Here is a 21,576-nt window from a genome sequence, read left to right as displayed (position 1 = left end):
TTACTGCTAGGAAATGATAATCACATGGATCAAATTGACTTTTATTAAAGATGGATTGGCTTTTAGAAAAAGGTCTTGTGTGATGAAATTAAGAAACAGGGCCAATGTCATAACCACATACTGAAAAGCATGTTCTGTATGTACTTGGTGAGAAAATCCTGTGAATATGTTACTACTTAGTTAATAAGTGAAGTATTTTTAGGCTGTGTACTAAACTAAAAAAAATTAAAGTAGAAGTCATGGCCCCCTGCTAAGTGTATTTGGGTTGGAGTAATCAACAAAGAACATTTGAAGAAGTTTCTTCAGTAAGTGTTATGATATATAACTTATGCCAGTTTTCCGTATTGTTTAGATTATTTGGTAAGGGGAGAAAACCTAATCGTTCCTTTGAAAGAACAGTGCATTGGAGATCCTTTGGTGTCTTCTGCTCTCAGATCTCTTCCATTACTTCATGTTTTAAGGAAATGAAGCATAGGACATGAAGGAGTGACATAGAAGGACATAGAAGCAAATCCCACATGTTCTTATGAGCATTTTTTCATCAGACTTTCTTCCAGTATGCTTGCTGATGATTGCCTAGCCTCAATATAGTGGCATAAATGAGCAGTTCTTAACCAAGGAGGCATTGGCAGTAGTGTATTAACTCTTTATCAAGCTGTTCATGGTAAATTCCCAGAAGTAAAGTGTATCAGAGTATACAATTAGCTGCCTAGTTTGCCTCTTCTTTCTGTGTGTCTGTCTGCTGTGGGTGGCTGTAGGACAGATTTCATGTACACATCACATATTTGCATACTGAAATGGCTCAGAAACATCTAGAGGCTTTTTAAGTGCCAATATTTCTTGCGTGGTGTATAGAGAACCCTATTTTCATTTTCTATAAACCGAAGACCAAGATCTACCAGTGTTCAAATCCTGGCTACCTTACTTAATTGTCATGTGACCTTGGGGAAGTTACTTAAACTCTCTGCCTCTTTCCTCATCTGTAAAAGAGGGATAATGATAGTACCTTCTGTAGAAGGTTGTTATACAGTCTCATTGAGTTAATATAAGTAAAGCACCTAAAGAGTGCCTGGCATATAAGTCCCCTTCCCTGTATACTTTGTTTTCTTAAGAAAACATCTTTTTAAAAACGATTTGCTTATTCAGACTGGAATGAAGTTTACAGCATCTTTGATAGTGGTCACTGAAAGAGCACTCAAGTCAGTTTAAAATCTAGTGTTTATTTTTCCTTTATTCTTTCATTTAAAATATTGCTGTATGCATTTCCTGAAAATATACTTCTCTTCCTATTTCTCGTTCTACATATTGTCATATAAATTGAGCAGTGTCATTTATCAATCACATTGATTTGTCATTTTCTATTGACTTAGCTGTCCTTCCCCCTGAACTGGGAGTTCTTCCAGGGTAGAGACTACATCTTGCTCAATTTTACATTGTTTTTGCATAGTGCCTGGCTTTTAGTAACCCTGGCTAAATATTTCTCAAATGTGGTAGATCTAGATCCAAAAATACAACATTTGAATCACCACTTAGTTTTTTTCCTCCTCTTGTTTCATTGTTTAGAAAATAGAGAACCATTATATGACTCAGAGGATTCATTTGGATGAGACTGATAATATTATAATGGAATTTGGGGTTAGAGGCTCACCATAAATTGTTCTGGCAGTCGTTAGTTTTCCCTATGCTACCTATATATAAACAAATGTAGTGAATTTCCCAAAGTTAAAGTCTTTGAAATAAATGGATTGGTGAGAGGTAAATTATATCTTGGTGTAATAAGATCTGTTTATTGCAATTGTTTAGTAAAAACCAAATGAGTAAAAATATCTTAGAAAATAGCATTTAATTTTAATCTTTGCTGTTTATGTTGTGATCATGATGTTTAACATGTCTTCATTTATCATCTCTTGAAAAGTATTCTAAGTTCTTTCTTAATATACTATTTTGTCTCTTGATTAAATAACTTGAGAGGCTTAAAATAAAGAAGGGAATTTGTGTGTGTCTTTATCTTAAACAGTAACAGAATATTAGAATTTTAAGATTATACTAAAGTTCAACATCTTTTTGCTAGCTTTGAATTTATATTCTTTGGGGTAGATTTAAACTATTACTCAGGATTTTTTCATGTTGTAGAATTATGAACATATATTGACTCATAAACTTAAATTTTAAAAAATTAAAGATTTAGTTTTAAAAGTTCTCAAATCAACATGTAGCAGTTCTCAACAGGCCACAATTGTATGCACTTGTTCAGATCTAGATTAATTCTTAATTAAGTTGTAATGTATATTAAGTAGTTATTCTGTCATTACATACCATGCCTTCATGTGACTGGTGGGAAACTGATGATATTCATCCTACATAAAGAAGTTTTTAGAGTCATGTGTCAAGTATGACAAACTTTCAAAGTTCATTTTTAAACATTTGGAGGTCTCAAGTATTTATAAATAAATATTTTAAACAAAATAAGAATTTTTTAATAAAGAAAATGAATTTGTAAATAATATATTTCTGTCACAGTAACTGTGAGATATCAAAGTGCTCCTAACCATCAGTCTTACAGTTCACTGCAAATAAAAGACCACTATATGTCAGACACCTTTTCAAATTAAGTGATTTGGAAAATATTTCCATGACTTGCAAAATTATGTCAAACCCTATTCATGACCCACCTATTTCCAGCAGTCTTTGTGCTCAAATTTTATTTACCAAATCTTCAGAGTCATATGGGAGCTCCTGAAAAGGTAGGGGATTATTTAAACATTGTGCTAGTCATGTCATTCTTGATTTTTTGAAAGCAAAGAATGCAATTTGTTAAATTATATATACAGTAATTGCTTTAAAATTTAAATTGATGTTTCTAAAAGAATCCCCCTTTTTAAATGTAGTGGGGACATGATTACTAAGCTCTTCCCTACTCGATAGCTACATGAAACACTGGAATACTTAAAGAACAAGCAGGCTACACTAAAATAAATAAACAATTAGTTAAAGATCACTATGATGTACACTTTCTATAGCAAGAACCAAGTGTTATTTTTGTTTATTAACTGACCTAGCACCAATATGGAATGGGCACTCAATAAATATTTTGAATTAGCAAAATAAGTTCAAATCCACTGACTTTGATTCATAACTAGATTTTTAAAAGATTGGTTATAGTTATTTGTTATATTGAATTTTTCTGGAAAATTAGTAAGATGCTTGAGATCAGAAAAGATGCCTATATTTTAAAAAGTGCAATAAATCTGAATCTGGACTTTATGTGTATACCAGCTAAATGTTGGCAATAGAGCATAATTATCAAAATTTCAAAATCAACTAGCAGAAGATCACAGAGTTGAGAATAGCAAATGTATTTTATATTAACCACATCTTGGATAACTGCATGCTGGTGAGGTTATACCCAAGGGTACAACTAAACTTTGGTTGAAGGCTTTTTTCATCTTTGAGATTCTATGATTATGTTTTGGATTTGCTTATGATCACCGATAAGCAGTTTATAAAATGTTCTTTCACCAAGGATAACCACATCTTTTACCATAGTAGACATTTGCCAAAATAAAACTAGGAAATACACTGACAGTCTTAGAGATCTGAGCTCAATCTCCCCCCCCCCTCTCTCTTTCTCTCTCTCTCTCTCTCTCTCAGAGTAAAATGGAAAATGAAATCAGTGCATATAAAGTGGAAGAGCAAAGAGAGAGAGATACGATATGGTAGATACTTCTTATTCTCATAGAATTGAATTACTAGGTGCAAAGAGCTGAGTGTGGTGCTTAGCACATGGTACACACTAATTAAGAATTATCTGCCTTCCAGTTCTCTTCCTCTTGAAAGTTTAGGGGTCTTTTGGCATAGGTGCTGAGTTTGAGAGTTAGTCTTGAGTTGGAAAGTGAGGGAAATGGAAGAGTTATTGTTATATGGAAGAGTTCAAATGCTGTTACATATTCTTTTTTCCGTATCTCTAATTTTGGCAAATGAGAATTACTTTGTGAGTGGTCTTCAATTTTATGTACAGTTTAGAAAACATAAAAAATAGTATGGGCAAAGATTATGCAGAAAAGTTGTATTGTGTTAAATTTCCCATTCTAGAAATCCTGTAATGATTTCACATCACACTTTGAAACTATTGGCCACGGCCTGCAAGAGGCTTCGTGATCTGGTTAGTGTTTATACCTCTGTGACTTCATCTTGTACCAGTCACTTCACCCTAGCAAGACTCACTTTATTCTTGCTGATCACAGGCTCTACTCTTACCATTTTGGCTTAAAGGTTGTCTCCTGGGTGTTGCCATTCAAAATTAGCCATACTTCTCTACTACCCTAACTACTTACTTCTTTCACAGCACCTGTTTTACAAATATTTCTAAGAACTTAGAATGATATGAAATTATTTTGCTCACTTTTAGTTTACTTATTTTGTATCGTTCTCCTCCCTTAGAATGTAAACTATATGAGAGAAGAAAGCTCACCTACATTGTTACCACCCTGTATTTAGTGTCTAGGACAGTTTTTAACACATAGGTTCCCAAAAGGTTATGCAAGTAATACTTCTTTATTGACAGGTAAGATAAAAGAGGGAAAATCTCTTAGTAAGTCACTTAGATGACCCTTGTTAACTTTTCATATATTTATCTAAGCTTTTCTGTATGCATATACGTGTATACACACACACTTAAAACATATGCATTTTTTCAAAAGGGTCATACTTTATACTGTGTTATTGAATCTCATATGCCTTCTAGTTTAGAGTTACTTTCCCTAAGTTCTGTATGTGATGAACAGTTTCTATGACTTTAAAATGTTCTATAGTGATGTCTGTTCCTTAAAAGTAGGCTTTGAGTCTGGGGGCCAGAGGGTGGAGGTGTAGGGAGGAAGCGGGTAGAACAAAATGAAAATTTTCTAAGCAAACGTTATATTTCTGTATAGCAAAGGTCCCTTTTGGCCACATGTTTGTGTGAATCAATGACTCATACACACCTACTACCCTGAGTTAATTTTTTGATTGTGTTTTCATGAAGTTTTTCTGGAAGTATAAGACTTTAATTAATGTTTAAGAAATCTTTCTATACCATTTCATCACACCCTACATTGAAGAGTAGTACAACTTGCTTGTATGTATGAGTATGGCGTGAGTATCTACTGAAATAGAAAGACCCTTTATTAGTACTTATAATTTAAAAAGTCAGCAGTCTTCACACCCACATAGTAAAGTTTTCCTTGTACAGAAAGATACATAATGCCCTAAAATGGAAGGATGAGTCATGGCAGAAAGTTCTTTTGAAGAAACAATTAACAATAAGTTAAAGAACATTTTAACTCTGGTATTAAATTGTTGAATTAGAAGAAAAAGCACCACACAAGTTATCCCCTAATGAACCTTATAACACCAGTGCTAAAAGTCTTACAGATGTTATTAATTCTACAATTAATAGTAGTGGTATTTCTACATACATCTCAGGTCCACAGATGATAATTTCCTTCTTCCTCCTCAACACCTACCAACCTTCATCTTTTAAACCCAGAAGCAAGACTATGTCTTTTATGAAATTTTCTCAGACTGTTTAAATAATTTCTTTATTTTCTGACCTATTCTACCCAATTTAGCAAGTTGATACTGGTCTCTATAATTTTTTTGTCTTGTCAGCTAAATTTAAGTATCTTGGGGGAGGAAAGTAATTGTAATGTTTTTGTTTGCCCTTGGTAGCACTCTCCATGTATCGGGATACAGAAGGTGATTCTTAATTGATTGATCTTTTTAGTCTAAATTTTTATCTCAGTTTCTGTTGCCTACCTTTTCTCCATCACTACACGTTTGCCTCAGATTTCTCACATGTAGAAGAATCATTGTGTGGACATAAATAATCATTCAGTGAACAGAATAATCAGGATTTAGTTGTAGTTTACATATGTTAATTGTGATTTGCAAAATACAACTTTTTTCCTTCTTTAGCAATGTCTAGCATTTTGGCTCAAGTTGAGCTACCACATATCTAATGGAAACCAGAATTATTCAACTTGGGGGCCAGAGACAAATGTTCTAGATATAACTAGCTGCATAACCCTGAGCAAGACGCTTATTCTCTACCTCATTTCTCTGACCTGTTAATAACAGCTACCGCTTGTAGAGTGTGTGTTATGTACTGGGCATTTATTATGTCTTCACAATGACTTTGTAGGTTAGGTGAGTAAGGTAAGTGGTAATACCTATTACCATTTTATATAAAGAGAAAACTGAAACTCATAAAGGTCAAATAACTGACTAATAATGGCAAAGGTGGTGTTTAAAATCCAGGTTTCTCTGATTCTGTTGCTCATGCTCGTTCCATAAACAAAGGGAGATTAGATTAGATGACTTCCAAAATCACTCTATGGGTTCCTGCTGTTGCTAATGGTTTTTATTTATTTATTTTTTTTGATTCAGTAGATACAACTTTTTTTACTTCTTAGCCTTTAGCTCTTTTCTAAAAACTTTTTTGTCATGACTAATTATTAATTTAGAAAATTAATTCCAGAATTTTAAACAGTTCTTGAATGCAAGATTGATATACCACACCTATAATTTTTCTCAAGTCAGGTAAATATATTTGAACATCACAAACAGCAGCAATAAATATGTAATTGGGTAAAGAAAGGAAAAGAACGAATAAGGTTGAAGCCTTACATCAAGAGAAAATTGATTTCATTCTTTCTTCCTGTTAATTAAATTTAATTCCTGGGTCACATTTGCTGTTTCGTTTTTCTTGATGTCAACCTCATTTTTTACATTTTTCCATGACATTTCTCTTAATTTACTCCAAGTATTACTATAAGAAATTTACAAAAAAATTTTGAGAGGAAACTTTTGGGTATGAATTCAAGATGCTTATTGGCAGTTTATTTTGGATTTAAAACATGAGATGTAAAGATTAATTGTTTTCTAAATAAATCAGGGTAAACTCCAGGGTGACTTGCTAACTTTGTTGTCAAATTATTGCACCAATGTTGACTCTCTATAAAGAAATAAAGAATGTTGACATAGTATTAAGTCTCTGACAGCTCTATAGCAATAGAAATTTAGAAGAGCAAATGAACAAAACTTCCATCTTGTTTTCTTCTGTAGCTGGCATAAATAGAACTCTTAGCTTGCATTATTGTGTATAGATTCTGTATGTATGTATATTTATATACTTTTAGACATATACATTTGTGCATATGTTTACTAGATCACAATCTGAAGGGATGAAAAACTTTTACTGTTTGAATTAACATTGTAATTGATTTGTGTCAAGTCATCAAAGGCTGTGTTTTTGTAAGGAGAGTTTTAAATAGCTTAAACTTCAGGAAAATAAAAGGTACTACTTCTACAACTATACTTATATTTAAAAATTTTTAAAAAGCAGTCTGGGCTGTAATATTTTGATTTGCAGTTGAATTTACTGAGGTTAGGATTTTGTATATTGTTGTAAACACCCCCTGTCATAAATTTAAGCAAAGTTAAGTATATATTATTAATATTTAGTGTTGGGATTTTTTTCTAATGCACCAGTATCACAACATTTGTTTACTTTTCACATATTCTCAAAAAATTTAGAATTAATTTCAGTATGAGTTCTAACAGTCAGATGTGTGTATATATTAATATTACCCTATTCTCTGTCTTACTTGACAATAAGTTTAATGGAAGAAGAAAGAAGTCTTAATTACTGTTTATACTGTTCTGTGCCTGACACATAGTAGGTGCTAAATAAATGTGTAATGAATGAGTAAATGTGGGAAATAGCCTATTGATCAATGCTGCCACCTGTGTGCATTGGTGAAAATGTAGATGCTTGGCATATGTACTAATTTAATTGATGATACCTGTACTAGAGCAGGTTTATTAACTTGCCAATTTTAGTTATGAACCTTTTAATAAGGACTTACATCCCAAAAAGTTAATGACAGTGGGTTAGTGAAATTTCAAAGTTTATTTCAGCCTTAACATGCTTGGCATTCCTTTCTTTGATGTTGAAATTTTGAACTGTCTCTAATCTAAATTCTGTGCTCAGGGCAAGACAGCTAACTGTGGTAGGTGGTTTCCTACTCCTTTCCAGAGTAACGAATGTTTTCATGATAATAAAATCCTTGACATAGGAATATAAACACATTCCCCTAATATTATAAGATGGAAATGTATTTTTAAATGTTAACAAGGTAAAGGAAAGAACTAATAGTATTCATGGTATCATCAACTAATTATAAACTTGTTAGTTTAAATAAACTTTTTTTTTGGTAATAGAGTCTTACTCTTGTCACCCAGGCTGGAGTGCGGTGGCCTGTCAGAGCTCACTGCAGCTTCTCACTCTGGGGTCTCAAGCAATCTTCCTACCTCAGCCCCCCAAGCAGCTAGGACTATGGGAGCACAGCACCACACCCACCTAATTTTTAAAAAATTTTTTTTTGTAGAAAGGAGGCTCCTATTATGTTGGCCGGGCTAGTCTTGAACTCCTGGGTTCCAGCGATCCGCCTGCCTCAGCCTTGAGTCTCCGAAAGTGCTGGGATTACAGGCATGAGCTACCATGCCTAGCCCTAGATAAACTTTTTAGTACTGAGTATAATATATATCTATGCTTTAGAAAAATAATGCTGTGGTTGCTACTTTTTGCTTATCTGGCCAGTTATTTAAAAATGTTAATTATTTGTTATGTATCGTTTTTCTGGATGCCCTAGAAATAAAATTAAGATGTGAAATTTTAGGGAGAAGTATGTATAAAATAATGACAATGAGTTATGATAAGTACAATAATGGAACTATATATAAGAGAAATGATGAACTCAGTCATAGTGAGGAAAAGTACTCTATTAACTACTACTCCTTCTTTGTTGACAATGTGGATAAAGATACATACTTCTCTGAAGATTCACTGAAGACTGTTTATACTTTTCTCACTATTTATATGTAAATTATTTTTTGTTTCTGCCCATAACCACAACTGCCTTTCTAATAGACTTAGTCATCCAAGCCATTTGCTCAGAAAGAGCCACTTTTCTAGCACTACCTCACAGGTTAATCATTCTACCCGCCATTGTTCCCCAAAGGCTTATAATTTGGGACAGTACATCATCATCTTTGTGCTGTTGTTTTCCTCAAGTTACTGCTATCATCCATTCTTCTTCTATGTCTACCTCAATGAAGTTGTAATGAGATGAGGACTGAGTCAGAGTTAGCAGATGAATTCTATTCTAGGACCTCCTTTTTGGTCATTCCCCTTGCTAGTGAATTTTCAATAATGCTCATAGGTTGTCAGTCAACACAAGAAATAATTTTGTATAGAATGGGAAAAATTATTGCCTGTCTGAAATTACACGAAAATTTCATTTATTGTATGAAAATATAATATGGTGAGATAGTCTAAAAATCTGGATGACAAACATAAATATTTTCTTAGCAGTTATGGTTGACTACCTAAACCTTCTTTTCAATGGACTTGTTAACATTCTATTAATAGCATAAGACATAAAATACCTCTTTTTTAAAATAAGCTTATTTAACATAGATAATGGACTGATCTAAGGTTTAAAATGTAAGGAGTAAGATGGATAGATATAGACAGAAACACTGAAAGACTTTTTTTTATATCATTCTACTAAAAACTTAAATCTGAATAAAGTTTTAAACATCTGTATTTTAACCAAGACTGACAAATGTGAGAATGTGATAATGATTTCATTTGCTTTGCTCATATATAGATTATGATGACAGTAATATAATAGATCACAATTTTCGTTGATAGTACTTCAGAGAAGGTTGAAAATCATTTTCATTCTATTAATTTAAAATTCACTTAGAGGCTTGGTTGACTAGCTTGCTTGACAAATTCTTCATAGTTCAAATTAACATTATAAACAATATATTAGGGAGAATTGTTTAAAATACTTGGGAAAACAAGATCTTTATTAGTACACATAAACATTTACACTTCTCACTTAAAGGATAAACAAATTAATAAAAATTATTCCCAAATGGGAACCATGGTAGATGGAGGATGTGTGGTGGTAGAAAGACTTGTCAGTGTATACTTTTTTGTGTATTATTTTGAGTTTTGAACCATGTAAATATTTTACCTATTCAAAAATAAAACGTGAAGGTACCCTACATACCTACATATAAACAAACATTAGTGGATAACAGGTTTTCCTGTAACATCATAGCCATAAGTGGGAGCCATGTAGCCATGAGACCATTCCTTTGTTTATACAAAATCAAGAGACATTTTCTTCTTTAAACACCTTAGGTTTTGAGACAGTGTCCTCTGCTTTATTGAATTTCTTCTCTTCTTAACTGAGTAGACTTAATTTGAAAAGATTAGTTCAGCTAGAGATAAGACATGATTTCAGTTGAAGTCAAAGTATAAACTGGTATTCCACTTGTCTTAGGACAACCTAGTTACCACTGACCAATTCTAAAGGAAATTTCAGGTGTTTGTTTTATAATTATTTTCTTCAGATAGCTCAGAACAGGGAGGAAAACACTTTTTTTTCCTTTCCTGAATCATGGATGCTCAGAAGCCTCTAATATATGGGTTTATGGGTCCATTCCTAATAATTAGATTTTTTTTGCTAAGAGTAAGAGATTTCAATTTTAAAAGAATTTTCCTTTGAAGTGGCTAATTATTTAGAATAAATGTCTTCTGATTACAAAAAAAAAACTAACTTCTGCTGGGTACATGTACATATTGTTTCTGAGGGTAAAAATTAAGAGATTTTTTTAAAAAGATAGACAATAGAATATAATTTCCAGTAGAAGACCTAAGATGTATAGCTTCATAAAATTTTACATATCTTATTTTCATTTATGTTTTAAAGGAAAAGACATTACATTGATTTAAGATCTTAGTTATAAAGGTAAACATTTTTATTTTTAAAATTATGATACTACTTTATGTGTTTGGAATCATTTTGCTCGAGAAAGTCATGTGACACCATAGCAGAGAATATTAAAATGCAGTAAGTCCAAATAGTATTTCTTTTTTTTCTGGAGAAACTTTCTAAGTACTTTAAATAACTATAGGCACACAGTTTACTTGTAATAAAGAACGTTAATGGGGAGGGTAGGAGTTAATTAACTAGACCCTTAATAATGGTCCTTTCTAGTCCAAGGAATCTTATAATTGCCTCTGAAGCTAGTTGTGAAGCAAGTTGCAAGATGAAATATCTAGATTTGTGTAGTAGTCATTCTAAGAAAAATGTTGCCTTCAGGCAAACTTTGGTACCTTTATTATGTAAAATGCCTTTTTAATGATAAGCAATACACATTGTCAGAATAATTTTGGAAGTAGAAGTCCAGTGTCCTCTGTTTTCTCAAGATTAAATTAACAACAAGGGTATAAGGGTAAGACTCTCCAATGAGCCCAGCGTTTACTCCTTTTGGGAGAAAATAGCCTTTCACCAAACTTTATACACTTACGTAGTGCTAGTTTGTGAATCTTAAACAGATATCATGATTATAAGGATTGATGAATTATATAGTAATTTTTTTTGAAAATTACTGTGTTTTAAAAGAACAAAATGGAAAAGCATAGAGAATTTTTTTTATTAAATCTTAATATAAGAAGTATGCATGTTGAAATGTAACATATTACATAATTTTTACAAATGCTGTATGTTTTAAACTGGTTTATTTTATTGTCAGTCACCTCCCAAAATATTTAATTTCTCCTTTTGAGATTGCCCATTTTGTACCATCTAAACTACTTGAAAAATCTGATCAGTCTGTGCCAGGACTACAGTAGGGTGACAGTGAAAATCGCATGCTTTGCTTCTGTTGGGGGGGACTGCAGGAAAATATATCCCATTTCCAAAATGTTTCTGAAAGGACTTATTTGTGGAAATGTTGCTTGCTATTTAAAACTATTCAAAAATGCAGCTTTTACAAAATGTAAAAATAACCTCCTGAAAGTTTGAAAGGGGAGAGGGGGCTGTCGTGTGGGGGCGGTCTCATTTGCTTGCCCACATGCTCCCTCTGTTCAGTGCGTTGTGTGCTTACGGGTTCCCTGGAGCGGATCACCATATAATTGATGTGCAGTCTGCATTGCTGAATCCTGGACTGCACCATTCTGTGTTCAAGGGAAGATGTAATCTGATCCCTCTGCTGCTGAGGGAGGAATCTGTTCAGTCAAGGCTTTGACAGGGCACAGTCTCCTCCAATAATCTTCTCGGTTCTCTCTCATTATTCCCTCGAGTTCTCCTCAGTCAAGCTGCATGTATGTATGTGTGTCCCGAGAAGCGGTTTGATACTGAGCTGCATTTGCCTTTACTGTGGAGTTTTGTTGCCGGTTCTGCTCCCTAATCTTCCTTTTCTGACGTGCCTGAGCATGTCCACATTAGAATCTGTGACATACCTACCTGAAAAAGGTTTATATTGTCAGAGACTGCCAAGCAGCCGGACACACGGGGGCACAGAATCACTGAAGGGGAAAAATACAGAAAATATGGGTTTCTACGGCACATTAAAAATGATTTTTTACAAAGTAAGTAATCTGTTTTCTTCCTATGCTGTGTGATTGTGTGTGTGTGCCTGCCTGAGAAGGAAAATCTGTATCATCAGAGATGGCTGCAGTATCCTCTAATTTTGGTGGGTGGCTGGATGTCTGATATTCTGTTTTATATCATGAATGTAAGCAAATGATGGAAAGACATCGTAAGCTGGAAAAAGCTTTAAGTTTAAAATAAGATGCATATTTTAATCTGAGAATTTTTCACTAAAAAATATTCAGACTTTAGAAATGTGCTCCGTTAAATGCTGACCTGGAAATACTCTCTCCTTAGTTGGATTTTAGTGAGCCTTTTGCCTTCAATTTTTTTGTACCTTATATATAGTTTTTTTTATTAGTTGACTCTCTTAAAGTATAGAATCTCTAGAATATTTAAAGAGGTCATATTTACTTTCTGTGCCTCTCAAAAAATTGCAGAATTAATTTTTGATTCTAAAGTCAGTATTTTCAGTAAATAGTACAATATTGAAAAGATTTCTGTAGTCATACAGAAGGTGCTTTGCTTTATAAAATATTTTAAAAATCCCTTTTTCAGTGGTTTTCTTGGTACACATTTTGGGCATATTCATTAAAGGATTTCTAAGATGAAAATAAAGTTTGCTTTTAGTGGCAAATGGCATTTGCACATTGGTATTTACAAGATTTCCTAGGAAGTTCTGAAAGCCAGCATTACAGACTTAATTAGAATAAATATGAAAGTTTTTCATAATAATTATGAAAATAAGAATCTTTGGAAGTTATCAGAAAACCAGACTTTAAGGTAATCTGTGTTGACTGACCTTCCTGATGGATTTATTTGTATGTATATATGTATCTATAAATTATATACATGCAAGCACGTGGCTACCTGTATACTACAGCTTTTATATTTATATTTACTTTTTAATAAAATTATTTGGAGAAAGAAAATAATGATTTTCGAGAGGAATCACTTTAAAATAATATAATGAGTACAGAAACTTCTGAAGGGAAGAAGAAACCAGATCAGTTCCATTTCTTTCCAATAGGTATTTCATGAACTAAGGTATAAATTGTGGATGAGCTTGTTTTACTCTCACCTCTAGCCCCTAATAGCATAAGATCATCCCTATATTTTAGAAGAGTTTCTTTGTGATGATAAAAACATAGTCTTTTTTATTCAGTGTGGTTCAAAAAGGTTTTTAGAGTCTCTTTGGTTCTCTTTAGTTTTTTTATTATATCATGCTATGTTATGATGTTCCCATGTGAGGCAATAGGTAGGAAAATAAGACTATTGCAAAGCAAAGGTTATTATATTATACATTATTATAAAAATGAGGATAGCTATCTATCCCTCTGAGTTTTTTCCCTACTGTAACTTGCAATAATACAGTAATTAATTAGTAGATGCAAATCTGAAAGGGTTGTTGAAATGGAAAAAGTTGAATCTTATCATATCTTATTTTCTAGTTTTAAAATGTCCATATAATCAGATGACCTCAGTTAACCGATAGTGAAATATAAAAATATTTCAATATTGATGTTGACAAAATACAGTTCTGTATGTATTTATAGCATAACATGGCACAATGGAGCACCTTAAAAATATAGATTTCAGATATACCTTATAAAGAGGCATAATTCATTCTTTTAAAATCTTTTTGTTGTTGTTGTTGCTTTTCAAGTTAGAATATTTTGTCCTGAGTGTCAATAGAACTGTATTCTGTGTATATATCAGTTGATGACTTTTTGCCCCAGCTTTCTTTTATTGTGGATTTACTTTTAAAAACTGTCGTTTTTCCCAACATTGTTTTATACCTTATTATAATCACACTTCAAGATTATTTTATTTACAGTGCTCCTTATCCTTTTATAATGATATGTGTGTTTAAAATTCAGTTAGTTACTTCTAATTTCTGATATTGAAATTTTGAATTTCTTTATTTTTCTTAAAATATGATTTTAAAGAAAAATGAAGATTAGTGAGGAAGGCATGTTAAATGTGATTCATTTCTATGTGGATTAACATGAGATTTTTCCTTATGTTATTAAACTGGAAAACATAAAAGATATATTACTTCAAGGAATATATATATATACGAGGAACGTCAATTTTCAAATCACCATACACTGTTCTTCGGACAAAATATTAGGGTGAAAAATTTACCTTTCCGGTCTGTTAAGAATAAAACAAAGTAGAACAAATAGAAGAAATTATAAAACATTTATTTCCTATATTAACTCGATAGTTACCATTTTAGGTATATGAAAATTAAAGAATTTTTTAATATTAACAATGCTAACTCAAGATTTGGTAGTTGGACAGATGATTTTTTTTTTTTTTACAAACCTTTCTTATTTGTTTTACCTTATAGATGAAAAGAAAGTTGGACCATGGTTCTGAGGTCCGCTCTTTTTCTTTGGGAAAGAAACCATGCAAAGTCTCAGAATATACAAGGTAATATTAAATAAAATAATTGATTATCTCATGATTCTCATGTTTTTTAGAGTTGATTCTGAAGGTATTTCGTTTAGTTTATCCTCATAGAATAGTAATATTACTAGTGCTGTTGACTGTTTAACACATTTTGAGATTATTGGAAATTGAGAAATATATCATTTTAAATAAGGGGAAGAAGGATTACCATGATAGTTTGTTACTAATACATTGAAGTAAGATATAAGCAGAAATTATCTTGTGAACAAAATTTTAAAATCACAATTTTTAAGGAATTCTAAAAAGTAAACCATAAAATATGAATATGAACAAATATATCTTGTTACTATAGCAACAGCTGTTCTAGGGTAGATATTTATATATGCAAAATTGAAGATACATTTATTTAGCAGTGAAATCTCACAGTTACTAACTAAATTTTATTTCATGGAATTAATATGTTAGAAATTCCCTTTTATTGGCTTGATAGGTCTTACATTTTTAACACATGCATTTCTATACCAGTAGAATAGTTTTCATAACAACTAAATAAAATTTTAATCTTGTTTCCTGCTTTAGTCTATCATTTTTGGATTTTACATTAGTAGAAAACTTTTCCCACTCTCACGCTAATTAGGCTAACTTAAGCACAATATCTATTACCTAACCAATTAAAAATGGCTTTGAATGTCACTTGGAATGCTGTATTTTAAAATTTAAATGACAAAAGTATCTTAAGAGGTTTTTTTGGTCCCTTTTTTTGAGTGTAATTATCACTTCTTTGCATAACTGATTGAGAGTTAGCAATAGAAACCATAGGAAATTCATGATTATGACTGTTCTTTTTCTCAAAATATTTTGAAAATAATTTTTATTCTATAAGATGCAATAAAATTAACATTGATGTAAGTATTTTTTGATTGAACATTGTTACAGTTTGCATCTCTTTTTTTTTTCAGGGAAACAGTTTATTTTTATTTCATTCCGTTGAAAATGTTTCTTTCAAATGCTGTTTATGAAATTTAGAAATCATAATAATAAGAATAATCGTACATACAAAAAGTGGAGAGATGGTACAGAAGAGAAAAATAAAACTATCTCTTGGTTATTCAGGAACTGCTTTTCTGTGTGATTTTTCTCATATTAACTGTCCCCCTCCCTCTTACTCTTTGCCTTTTGACAATTTTACTGTATTTTGGCACTTCCATAAGAGGGTTTGGAGGGATAGAGGGACAAGTGAAACTATTCACTTCATTTTGCTTTTTCTTTCTAGCCATAATAAAGTATTTCTTGGATGAGAAAGTTGAGTTTAATGTTAAACTAACTGTTAATGGTATTTTTTAATGTATAGATTCCAGTCAACCGTATTATTTTGGTCTTCTATTAATATGGCTGATACCAAGACGAAGGTATTACATCGTTCAGTTGTTTTTAAGGCAACTTATAATAAATGAGTGTTAAATTTTTATTACAGAACACATTTTAGTAAAATTTGTATTGAATTGCCCACTTTATATATTGAGAAAACAACACAAAAGACAAAAGTTTTATTTTTAGCCTTTTAACATAATAGTTTTAACTAAAGCAAAATTAGACCAACTAATACATTATTTACATGTGTTTTTGGACACTTTGTCAGGAAGGTATATATTTGATGTTTGGTGATATTTTTGACAAATGTGCTAATAAGATAAAACTATGGTTTTTCATCATTTTTTCATAGAAAATTTGAATTATAAAGCACATCCTATTTTATTTTGGAGAAAAAAAATACAACTTTTGAATTTGAAAGAAGAAAGATAAATTTAATTGGTGAATGTTAGAAATTGTCTTAGATGTCTGATGTTAAAAGATTTAAAGGGGGTAGATATGAAGATTTTTCTGTAAAATTTGGTGATTGAGATACATTTTTAACAAGATAATGAAATATGCTGGATAGAAAAAAATTGGAGGAGTTGTTTTATTAGTAATTTATCAGAGCTTGATGCTCAACTATTATTGTGCAATTTGTATATGTTCTTTGGATTTAAAATACTTTATTATCATAGCCAAATTGATTGAGGATTACTTTTTGAATGTAATTTTGTTAAATGAATCTTCCTGCTCCTTTTTTTCAAATGTCTCTAAAATAGAGTTACTCAGTATTTGCCATGAGTTTAAATAGTCCAATTAGATACAGAAGTTAGAAAGTAAAGCTTAATATATTAATATTATAGTTATAACTATATTCTTTCTACTATCGATTTGTCATTTTTAGGACAGTAAGACAATTTTAGAGTAGATCATCTAGTCTTCATCCCCCATTTTACTAGTACCAGAATTGAATTTTAAGTTTGTTTGAGACATTAAGTCTCAAAATTTAAATTATTGGATAAAAATGTTTAGATGATCTCATGTTATTTAATTTTGCATTTAATAAGTTCTCAATACTTCCCTGTTTTGAATAAATGCATTTCTAATCAAGGCTGATTCCTATCAAATATCCATACCAAGCTTTATAAATAACAATGAAAATTGGAGAGAAATATTATATACAATTTTGAAGGCATCTGGAAAAAATTTAAGGAATAATGAGACTAGTGAAATCTAAAACATTTGAACATGCTATTTCTACATCTCAATTTTTTAAAAGCATTCATAAAGTGTCATACCTGTTTTTATAAAGAATCTTTAAAGTTTTATTTAATTATGTCACTGAAGACCAGCCATAGGAGAAGTAGATTCTAAGGAAGTATTTTAACGTTATTTGTATATATCAAAGACTTTTGGTTTTGTCGTGGAGATTTTGTCATTTGGCTGCAGCTAGCATTGCTGGGATGATAACAGGTGCTTATGTAGGAGGGAGGAAACTTAATCTAAGAATAGTAAAGTAGGTTGTGTGTAACCCCCCCCCCCCCCGCTTTGGTAATAAGCAAATAAAAGTAATAATTGGATTGATGTTTGAAATATGCCAGATTATCATTCTTCTTAGAAGCCATTATTCTTAATAAATATCTATCTTTGCTTTCACTCTTGTATTTTTTGTAGTACCACTGGGCTTGTACCATGTTCAGCAACACCAACAACTTTTGGGGACCTGAGAGCAGCCAATGGCCAAGGGCAACAACGGCGCAGAATTACGTCTGTGCAGCCACCTACAGGCCTCCAGGAATGGCTGAAAATGTTTCAGGTGACATATCTAAACACAGTACTTAAAATGCTTTGCTTACTGCTGAAAAAAAATAAGGGATTATTCAGACATAAAAAAGAATGACATACTGTTACATGCTACACCGTGGATGAACCTTGAAATCTTTATGCTAAGTCAAAGAAGCTATTCACAAAAGGCTACATGTTGATTCTGTTTATATAAAATGTCCAGAATAGGCAAATACATAGAGACAGAAAGTAGATTAGTGGTTGCCAGGTGGTAGAGGAAGGAGAGGGGACTACATGTTAATAGGTACAGGATTTCTTTTTGGGGTGATGGAGGTATTTTGGAATTGGATAGTGGTATTGGTTGTACAACAAGGTAGATGTCCTCGGAATCACTCAAGTGCACACTTTAAAATGTTAAATTTTAAAATTTTGTTATGTTAACTATACTTCAATTTTAAAATGCTATTAAAAATAAGGGAGCTCATTTTAATTTTTAAGTGTAATAATTGAGAAAGTCCAATGCTTATTTTGTGTAAGTGTGCATTTGCATTTTTTATTGCTTTTTAAATAATAAGACCTTTCTTCCTTTTCTCCTTTATGTTTGGGTTTCTGGGATGCTGAATGTACTCTTGTTTTCTGAACTGCATTACTTGTAAGATAGGCATTTAAGAGTAATTTAAGAACCCTAGTAGAGTTAATGAAGCTTCTTTCATCAATGCCATGCTTGTATATGGCTTACCATGCTCAAATTCTGATTACTAAATTTTAATAGTATGTAATTTTTTTGAACATTTACTGGGAAGATTAGTTACAACCAAACCTGAATATTATGAATTTTATAACTTAAGATTGTGACATTAAATTGATTTATCTCTTCTTCCAATGAGATAATGCATATAAATCAAGTGTTTAGCAAAATAGTTGGCATAGATTAAGCTTAATTATTCTTTGCAAATAATAAATGATATAAATTATATGAAGTGAAGATATCTGATATTAGCCAGCATACTGATATAAAATGACTAAACTACCTCTGGCTGCTTGAATGGTTGGGTATTTAATGAATACATAAGGAATCATGATTGAAAAAGAAGATACTTCATTTGATTTTATATAGTATTTCAGATTTTTGAGATGTCTACTTTTCTAAATCCTAATGTTTTAAATACCTAGGCAAAAATGAAATAAATGTGTCACTTTTTTATTCTATAGCTGGAAAACTCACTTGAAGCTGTATTGCTTTTAAATGGATTTTTAAAATTGTTTTCTACCCCTTAGGTGACTTCAGAAAAACTGGGATTACCTTTTTTTCGGTTGGTTACTGAAAGATTAGAGCCTGTCTCTCAACAGGGATTGTTTTTTTCCCTGGTCGAGACAAAAATGTCTGAAGACGTTTTGAGTTTTATAACTGAGGGTGTGGGGGGGGCGGGACACTGCTGGCATCTAGTGGGCAGAGGTGATGTAAAGGGCAGCCCCTCACAATAAAGAATTATCCAGCCCCCAAATGTCTATGGTACTAAGGTTAAGAATCTCTGGGTTAGAGGAATGAAAGTTGTATTTTATATATAATATTTTAATATGTTATGAGCCACTACAATTACAAAGATTATTTTTTTAAGTTTTCATAATCATTTGTTGATTAAACTTACTTTTTCAAACCCAAGGATTATTCCTACTCCTTCTTTCCCCCTGAGTTCTTTTACCTGAGGTTCATGATATTGTTTTAAAGTGTTAATTTTTATTTTTTTGTATGCATGCCCTCAGAATTCTTAAGTTTTTAATTTTGTCCTATCCTTTTAAAAAAATTTATCCATCAATAAGAGGTGAAAATAAAACTTTTATATAGTCTTAAAAGAAATACTTTAAAGATTTGTGTCATCTCCGATTAAGCCAAGGAGACAGGAATATGGATGTGTGTTTTCATGCTTACACACGCATATAGTGTGAGCAACACAGCGCTCGAGTAGGCCCAAGCTGGTTTCCATCATTTTTATAAGAAAATACCAACACGATCAAAAATTACACTATTAGCAACAGCTTTAGCATCATCGTAGACAGCCTCCAAAATGCTTATTTTATATGAAAAGGTTTATTTCTTATCAGAGGTAGTTCAGAGTAAGATTTAATTTTTATGTGGTGGGTCCATTTTTTCCAAAATATATTACAGTATCAAAATGTCCTTTGCTAGCCATCTAGGGTATTTCCCAATTTTAAGGGAACTCTCTCTAATATTGATCTATAGTAAGAAGCATCTAAGCTTTATTTTTACAGTGAGGGGGTATATTAGAGAGTCCTTTCTACAATGTTATTCATTTAGCCAGCTCATGCTTTTTTAATAAAAATGTCCAAATGTTACCACATACTATATTTCATCAAATCTGAGATATCATAGGCTGTTTAGATGCATCTCAATTTCAGAAATGTTAATTTAAAGGAAATTTATTCAGTAAACTTTTATTCAATAAATAAGAGAATGTTAGGCTAGCTTTTGTTCCTATGAAAGCATTTGATTGCTTTTTCATATGAGAAGTAGGTGCAGTGAAGAAAACTTGTTCTTAGTTAACAGGAATAACATGTGGAATTATCCCTGCAGGTATAGTACTATAATTTTTTTTCAGATAAATATTCTGTAGCAAAGAAATCTATAGCAACAAAAGGCCAACTAGGCAGGTAGATCAGGACCTTAATCTTTGGAGTACCATGTTAGTCTCTGGCCACACACCCAGGGCCATTGTTGTACACTGCCCTTATTTTCAGGGCTGGTGCCAAAGTGACTGGAAATGAATCATTTGTCTAAAGGCTTATAATGCTTTAATGCTGAACTTGTAGAGAGATAAAATTTCATAGTAAAGTTGGGGAGTCATGAGTTGACCTAGGTGGTATAGTTGATGACTCATTAAACTGGCATGACATCTACAGATATGCTGTTGGGACATTTAATGATGATTGTTCTGTTGCATAACAAGTAAAATGGGAGAGCTTGTCCCCTTACCGTTCTGCTGTTGCTCCTAAGGCAGTGATAACAGCATTGTTTTGGTCCAGCTCCCTCTATTCTGACAGAGTACTGTGTACTTAATTTATAAATTGAATGAGAACAAATGATACACCATTTTGGATAAAAGGAAATTGAAACAGAATGCCACTGCAAAACAAGTGCAGTTTAAAGACAAAAACAAAAATTTTGTGTCATTTGAATTTTCAGTAGCCATCCATCCTACTTTTTTTGGCAGACAGATTGATGCTTCAGATTGTTAACTTTTGGGGGAGAGAGTTGGTCATTTTTTTGGTTTGTTTATGCCATTTGGGGATTAATATGTGGTTTCTCACTTGAAATTTTCAGACTAGGTAAAGACACTAATGACATGAACATTCTTTTATGTTGAAACTTATATTCAAAGGCATCCTGAGAGACTGAGGAGCACACATGACTTAGAAGAAAAATGTCTTAGTTCGGATTTGGCATTGCCTCTTAGTAGCTGGGTAATTTTATTGATATGTAACTACTTTTACCTTTATTGTCATACCCTAT

At 32.0% G+C, this 21,576-nt stretch overlaps 1 protein-coding gene across 5 annotated transcripts in view; it reads left to right on the top strand.

Annotated features, from left to right (window-relative positions):
* FBXW7 (F-box and WD repeat domain containing 7) overlaps window positions 1-21,576 on the top strand; it is a 186,577-nt gene that overhangs the window by 142,592 nt on the left and 22,409 nt on the right. For 4 of the 5 annotated variants that reach the window (XM_045552117.1, XM_045552115.1, XM_045552116.1 and 1 more), the window contains 2 exons: window positions 14,848-14,930; window positions 17,937-18,078. In XM_045552117.1, the coding sequence (XP_045408073.1) occupies window positions 14,848-14,930; window positions 17,937-18,078 (225 nt within the window). Of the gene's footprint in view, window positions 1-11,939; window positions 12,491-14,847; window positions 14,931-17,936; window positions 18,079-21,576 lie in introns of those variants that run through there. The other variant, XM_045552118.1, reaches the window with a different exon arrangement.

This window comes from Lemur catta, chromosome 5, assembly GCF_020740605.2.
Source record: "Lemur catta isolate mLemCat1 chromosome 5, mLemCat1.pri, whole genome shotgun sequence".
In the NCBI taxonomy this organism is placed as follows: domain Eukaryota; kingdom Metazoa; phylum Chordata; class Mammalia; order Primates; family Lemuridae; genus Lemur; species Lemur catta.
This window is presented reverse-complemented; position numbering and strand designations above follow the sequence as displayed.